The 7,911-nt window shown below is 34.3% G+C and overlaps 2 protein-coding genes across 2 annotated transcripts; one reads left to right on the forward strand and one right to left on the reverse strand.

Annotated features, from left to right (window-relative positions):
• Positions 1–665, reverse strand: LOC142526815 (uncharacterized). The gene has a single exon (XM_075631424.1). The coding sequence runs from the start codon at positions 564–566 to the stop codon at positions 108–110; it is 459 nt and encodes a 152-aa protein (XP_075487539.1). The 5' UTR covers positions 567–665; the 3' UTR covers positions 1–107.
• Positions 666–1,993: 1,328 nt separating this feature from the next.
• On the forward strand, positions 1,994–3,773 carry LOC142527857 (uncharacterized). The gene is made up of 3 exons (XM_075632833.1): positions 1,994–2,403; positions 2,665–3,089; positions 3,190–3,773. The coding sequence occupies exons 1-3, from the start codon at positions 2,239–2,241 to the stop codon at positions 3,626–3,628; spliced, it is 1,029 nt and encodes a 342-aa protein (XP_075488948.1). The 5' UTR covers positions 1,994–2,238; the 3' UTR covers positions 3,629–3,773.
• The last annotated feature ends 4,138 nt before the right edge of the window (positions 3,774–7,911 follow it).

Genomic DNA, 7,911 nt, shown 5'->3' on the forward strand with positions numbered 1-7,911 from the left:
AGGAAAACACCAACTTTTCGTATCTTGTAATCTAAACATAATAATTAAACAGAGAGCCCTTCGATCTTTCTTATCAATAGGAATTTTAATCAGAAAGCAGACTGAGTTCAAGAACCTGTGTCATCATATGGAATCGGATCCCAAAACAAAAGAGATAGCAATAGCATATTTGGGATTACAATCGGAATCCAGGGGTTAACGTTATTTCCGAGCCGTCTCCTATTGAATCTTTTCCACGCATATTCTCTCTTTTCTTCCTCGCTCCACTGTGCTACCTCCACTCCCTCGGCCAGAACCAGCGGTCGGGGGAGTTGAAACGGGCATCTGGACCGCCACGAAGTCTGGTGAAGACCGAATCTTGATATCCTCTCAAGGAAACGAGAGACGATCCATTTCAGTAGCGGCGGAGGAAAGGCTGCGGAAGAGGATTGGTGGGAAAAGAGAGGTGGGTAGCAGGGGATTTGGGTGGCTATGAATAGCTGGGAATGAAGGGGCGGTGAGGTTGATCGGGTTGTTAGAATGTGGGTCAATACATTCATCTTTTGCTGCCAACTAGTTTTTTCCATATTCTCCAGATAGTTCTGGGTTCGCCTGGTTGATCTTTGAAAGCTGATCTCTATTAAACTCTTTCAATGGCCACCGTTCGTTTATTTACTTATTTCATTTATTTATTTATTTATTTTTAATTTGAGCATGAAGAGATTGCAAAAAGACAATGTCTGCCTCCAAGGTTAAACGGTCATGAGTCCAATTATTCCCCCTTATCTTAGATTTAGTCATGTGTTTGTCCTAAGTGGTTTAACGGATAAGCATGCTTTATAAATTACTGTGTTATTTTTTTAATTCATCCAAAACAAACGAAAACTAACTTCCCAAAGTTCTTTTAGAAAAAGTCTTTTGGATTTGAAAATTTTAGACAACCGCGAGAATGCTGAATTGGGTGCACACCTCTGAAGTCGAGCTATTTTTCCGTAGGACCTCTCCTACGTTATTGTCACTGCAGTCTAGTTCCGATGAACCCAAATAGGATACTTAGTGATCATCACTTGGACCGCGAACAAACAGTTGACACGTATGAGAAACTTTGACATCGATTGGGCTTGGACTTCATGGGCCTAATTTAAAGTTTACAATAATGTATGAATAAAGCGCAAGCCCAGTAAATTTCTTAAGTGGCTATTATTTGGGCTATAAATAATGGGCCTTTAAAGAAATGAGGAAATATCGATCAATAACTTTTGCATAGGCCCATTTATTAATTCAATGTACATATTAATTTTCAATTCAAAAGAATAACCCTAAAAAATTTAACTTCTCGGTTCAAATAGAACGTGCTTTGTGAATAGTTAGCGATTTCCACGTGCTTAGTAGGTAGTTAAAATAATTATCTAAATATGATAGTTTTTATTAGTAAATCAATGATTTTTTCATACATATATATTATTTATACTATATTATTAAGTGTGAGACTTTTAGAGTAAATATTTCAAAAGAAACCAAAATATTTAATTCAATAATTACCTTTCGTATCTTACTAAAAACCTACTCAAGTCATTCTATATTTACATAGAAAAAATCTAAACAAAACTTCCATTTTAAATCGAACAACCCTTCTAAATTAAAAATAATTTTGTGTTAATTGTTTAGTATTATTTGATCAAATTATAAATAATAATAATAATAACACATGCAATGCATGCTCTTTTTAAGAGTTTTAATTAAAAATGATATAACCATCTAAAAATTTAAAAATATAGCTAAAGATAATATTTGATTTAAAATTTAGATAAAGATATAAGTGAATATTTAAAAATATATATTATTTTAAAAAATCACCAATAAAATTATATAATTAACATATAATGTTTTGCCAAATTAATTAAAAAGTGTTCACTTAATCATATAATAAGAGCATAAAAACTACAACGTGATGATCAACAAAGTTAATTTAAATATAATTATGTTTATTTGATGTTTACAATTAATAAATAAATTTTATGAAAATTGGGGCAATAGTCTAGATCCTCGTTGGAGGGTGAATCAGAATCTAACCGAAATCTGGAAAGTTCCACGTCCTCCCAGACCCTATCTCTCCCTCTATTATAATCGCCGTCATCATTATCAAACGCAAGATTCAATCGATACACACACCTTTTAGATTTCGAAATTTTCCGATTATCCTAGTTGCATATTGTCTTCAGTAGAAAAACAGATTATCAGAAGAAGAGTTATTAAGGTATGGGTGTGGATTACTACAAGATATTGAAGGTTGATAAGAATGCAACGGACGATGAGTTGAAGAAAGCTTATCGAAAGCTGGCGATGAAATGGCACCCCGACAAAAATCCCAACAATAAGACGGCGGCCGAGGCTAAATTCAAGGAGATTTCTGAAGCTTACGAGGTATAATTAGCTCGTTTTCTCGATGTCTATTTGTTTCGCTGTTGCGGTTTATCGTTTTTTACGCAAACTGTGGCTAGAATAATCATATGTATAGAAGTAGTTTAGGGGAATTATCTTTGGTTAGAGATCAAAGATTCAATATGGTGATTTTTTTTATCGTTTGATCATGGAATGTTTTGAGTTTAGTGGCCCATAATTTGTTAGTAAAGCTATGTTTTCAGTGTGGGAATCCTGAACGTTATGTTTTAATTGTTTGATCAGGTTCTAAGTGATTCCCAGAAGAGGGCAATTTATGATCAGTACGGGGAGGAGGGACTGAAAGGACAAGTTCCCCCTCCGGATGCTGGTGGGCCTGATGGCACAACATTTTTCCGGACTGGGGACGGACCCAATGTCTTTAGATTCTATCCCAGAAATGCCAATGACATCTTTGCAGAGTTTTTTGGCTATTCATCCCCATTTGGAGGCATTGGAAATGGTAATGGAGTGAGAGGTGGTTCGAACTTTTCGAGTTCCATGTTTGGAGACGATATTTTTAGCTCCTTTGGAGGAGACAGCAGACCTGTGAGTTCAGTTCCTAGAAAGGCACCACCTATTGAACGGCACCTACGTTGCAGCTTGGAAGAGCTCTACAAAGGATCTAAGAAGAAGATGAAAATTTCCAGAGAAGTTGCCGATGCCAGTGGGTATGTGAAATAGATTGCTTTTGTCCAAGTCTTATATCATACTCTTCATTTACCGTGTTTGCTTGTTGGTTATCTAATTGTTATCGCTATGTTTGGACAGGAAGACTTTACCAGTAGAAGAGATTTTGACAATTGACATTAAACCGGGCTGGAAAAAGGGAACAAAGATCACATTCCCAGATAAAGGAAACGAAGAACCGAACGTGATTCCTTCTGATTTAGTTTTCGTGATTGACGAGAAGCCACACAGCGTATTCACAAGGGATGGCAATGATCTTGTTGTCACGCAGAAAATATCTCTTGCTGAAGCATTGACAGGCTACACAGTCCACTTAACCACGTTGGATGGGAGGAACTTGAGTATACCTATAAATAGTGTAATTCATCCAGGCTATGAAGAGGTGGTGCGTGGAGAAGGAATGCCGATTTCCAAAGAGCCCTCGAGAAAGGGTGATCTGAGAATCAAGTTCGACATAAAATTTCCGGCTAAGTTGTCCGCCGAACAGAAATCTGGTGTCAAGAAACTCCTTTCTCCTTAGTTACTGGGTATAACACTATACAGAGCTCGAAACTGCCCATAAGGTTGCATATGTTGTTATATAGCTATTAGTGTTTCACTATTGGAATTTGACTTGAGAGCTTGTAATCAGAGCTACATAGTGTCATATATTGTTCAGTCGAAAATCTTGATTCATACGCTAAATATTCAAGATGTGGTAGGTATCAAATGTATTCAGCATACTAATAAATTGAAATTGGCACCAGTTTATGAGACACCTCAACCCTACTGTGAAGGGATGTGAAATCTGTATAGCTTTATAACTTTTTCTATCTGCTACTTCAGGACCAAGACAACAACAATGAGTTCCTTTGTTCCTCCCTAAATTTACTTCCAAGCATCCAAGTTCCGTGGGGCTGCCTGGTAAAAGATTATCAAAAGATGAGTAAACATGACAGCTGCCTAGTCGCCTAGATTTGGTTAAGAAAACTTGACAGCTGGGGATACGCTTGATAGATGAAAAGAGAGAAGTTTAAAATCGCTCCAAATATACTGCTCTGTGTTTTGAGGGGCTGTGCTATAGGGTCTTCAAGCCGCATGAAGTTGTTAAGAGTTTTTGGGGAGATGAAGGATCATGTGTGAATCCGCATGCAACTAAATTTTATGTAACAATGTTTCCGATTCTTGTCCTATCAAAATGAGCTAAAAATGTCGGGACTTAGGATTCACAATCCAGTAGTTCAAGGTCTGCTCTGAGGGTAATTTTTAATCAAAGCTAAGCTTGCGTAGTTGGGGGCATGCAACAACCTTTGAATCACTGTAGAATATTCTTGCAGCAGAAAGCTGCATGGATTAAGGATGAAATGGTGGTCGATGGATGCGTTCCAGATATGAAAACTTGGAATACAATATTCGATGTTTTTTGGCACCGAAGAGAAGTCTGCTTTCTGCCGTATCTCCTAGCCCATCGACCTTCGAAGTCTTGCGTGACCACTACATTTTCACATGACTCCTCATCTTGTCATTGGAAAAATATGAGTTTAATAATTATTTGTTTTGGCTAATTTTCTCTCAAGCAAACACGCCACAAGACAGAAAATAATCCAGACATGACCTACAAACAAATGTACATGCATGTCAGGCCCAAGACAACAATCAATTGTCGATTTTTAAAGCTAATTTTGCCAGCTGTTAACTGATCTCTTCCAGCCGAAGCCTGAAACCAAATAATTCATTAACTTTGTTCTTTTATACAGAATTGAAGGTCGAAATCTTTTGGTGCATGAATAATGATGATTCAGACATATATGACTTCTTTCCAGAGTACTTAAAAGTAATTGGAAGCCCGTGGAGGATTTAACATAGATAAAATTACCGTTGGTGCATATATTCGGACAAAATTATAAATAAATAAACAATTGTTGGTGTCACGATATTGCCTAAAATAAGCATGAATCATCATTGTCTTAAAGTTAGCTACTTTCATTATAAAGGGAGGTCTATAAATATTAGGCAAAAAATGAGAAAGGGTCATTGGCTACATTTGTCTCTGCTTGCTATTCCACGTGATAAATTACCAAATTCCATCTATAGCAAACTTGTAAACATTTTGTATATTAAAATTAAGTTTCATGAGTTACATGTTTACATCTGTTGCACTATAATGTAAAAATGAAATCGCAATTAATGGAATGTAAACGTTGAAATCATAAGGGATGAGAGAAGACTTGAATCCTGCAAAATAAAATTTGCCCACCTTTTATGATCTTGCTTCCAATTCTCAAGCTCACTCAAACATTAAAAAAAAAAAAGTAAAGTGTTTTTTTTAGCTAATTTGATAACTAAATAAAAGCTTCATTATGGGTGAATAAGCTTTTTCAAAGCCGTTGCAACAATTTGATTTGTATAATATAATTCTAAATAATTTTTAATTTGGACTAATTAAACCAGAAAAAAAAAATGACATGGGGAACAAAATTATTGACAATGATGTGTGTGGAAATGGAGAAGAGGGTGACAATTATGAAAGCAGGAAGAAACAAGTCCAGGTGGGGCTGCTCACACTCGCTATCACTGTCAATCATCCAAACGGACGGATATATGGAATTAATGGATGAGGCCATTATACAAGTTTTAACTTTCAAATATACCTTCTGATTATGCGTATATAATTTTTGTACACTAATCAAATTTTATTCAAAGAAGAAAAAACCCAAAAGGCTTAGCTTACCCTAATTCGCATCTTTTTTATTTTTAATAATTTTTTTACAAACACCTAAAACCACTCGAAAACCTCGTTTCCATGATAATTGAAGTAAAATGTTGTCACTTGATCTTATATATTTATTATGTGCCTGAACTTTCCGAATGCTTTGGTGGTGTGTTGTTTGCTTCAAATTTTATAAAATTGAGTGATTGAGGGGGTCCTATAAAGATCTCCACTGATTGGTTTCTCCCAATTTTCAAGATATATATGAGAGCAGCAACTGTGTTAACGAACGAATAGGCTTGGTTTTCTTTTCTGTTTTGACGTTTACAACCCATTTATGTCCTGATTAGATATTTACTGTCATAAATAAATGTATTCTACCAAAATAAAATCAATTAATTTCAAATCATTTCCATTCCTTCAGGAGAAAACTACATGAGATTTCAAAAAATTTCGGGAAAATATGTCCCAAATACATTCATGTGACGATATTTTTGTACTCATTTTGCTCCCTTATGTGGGGAAAATAGAAAAAGATATAGGAAATGTTTTGCCATTAAAAAAAAAAAAATTTGTTTGCCTGAAAGACGAATTATGCGGAACGAGAAAAACTGCATGCAACTTTCACGCTTAAAAGTCGCAATTGAGAAATGGATGTTACAGTTAGAGTATGAAGTTTTTTTCAACTTTGCCGAAAAACGCATTTACGATTTTACAAAAGTTTCAACACGCACCATGAATGAAACACCTACTTTAGAGCAAAATACATTCCATATGTCATTATCGTTGTACCCACATTTGCAGGGAAACACATGCAAGTATGCTTGTACAACCCACTCCAATACAAATTGGCTAATTACCCATTTTGGAAAATCATTTAAAGAAATTTTTTTTAAAAAAACTTAATTACAAAAATTAAAAAATTCGGCGAGTTGGTCGTGTTAAAAGTTGTACATGACTAAAGCTCTGTATGTATTTTTTATTCTACATTTAATGTGCTTCACTTTTAATGATGTGACAAAATTTTAACTATTAGATTATCAACATATGATGTCAACTATCATTAATATATAAGAGACATATGTCGGGGTATAGAGAAAATTAATCGCCATGAAACATAGACTAACTCGTAAAAACCAAACCTCCGCGACAAGAATTAAATTATTTAACCTTCTTCTATGTTTATAGGTTGAAATTCAATGCCAAATTTAATATCAAACATTTAATTCTAACAATCATTCAACAGGTACGCAATAAAAGGGGTTGATTTCCCTTTTTCTTATCTTAGAAGTACGGTTGAAACGAGAATTAAAGATGAAGGGAAGTTTGTCTCTTCACTTGAAGAAGTAACCAAATAAATTAAATGTATTAGTCGTAATAATATATAAGTAACATGGTCATTTTTATTGATTACTAGATTGTGATATTCCTTTAATTATTTTACGATATAGGTGACCCCTCTCTTTCTTGTTAATGACTTTGTCGGAATTTTTATTCATCAATTTATGTACTTTATATATTAGGAATTTAATGAATATTTGGTGTATTCAAAAATATATGTAGGTATATATATATAATGTGAAATGAATTAATTTATAATTAGTTGTCCCAGCCGCTAACTTAGAAAAAAATTGGGGCCTCAGAACGAAAAATAATAATCTCTTCTTTTTCAAATAAGTTGAACGTACTTTGAAAGGATAACATGCAAATATTATATATATAATCATAATTTAATACTTTTAAAAATAAACATATAATAATATTTAAAAAAATTAAGTTCCGTTTCTTTTATTATTATTTTCTTTTTAATAACTTCCTCTCATACTTGCATGGGTCCATTTTAATGGCATTCACCGATGGGATAAGATATATAAATGATATTATAAAATACGTGAGAGTTATAATTTATGTATTTCCATACATTGGATTGAGGTAGGAAAACCGAAAAGATAACAGATTGTTTGTTACAAGAGAAGCATACAAATTAAGCCCATCCATCACACGAAGGTGCAGACAAAATATAAGGAAAATGACCAATCCCACTTGTACAGTTTGGAAATTGCCCAAATTTGGTTAAAACACGATCCCCGATTGAACTCCCAGAATTTTAGGGT

This window comes from Primulina tabacum, chromosome 15 (genome assembly GCF_025594145.1).
Source record: "Primulina tabacum isolate GXHZ01 chromosome 15, ASM2559414v2, whole genome shotgun sequence".
NCBI lineage: Eukaryota > Viridiplantae > Streptophyta > Magnoliopsida > Lamiales > Gesneriaceae > Primulina > Primulina tabacum.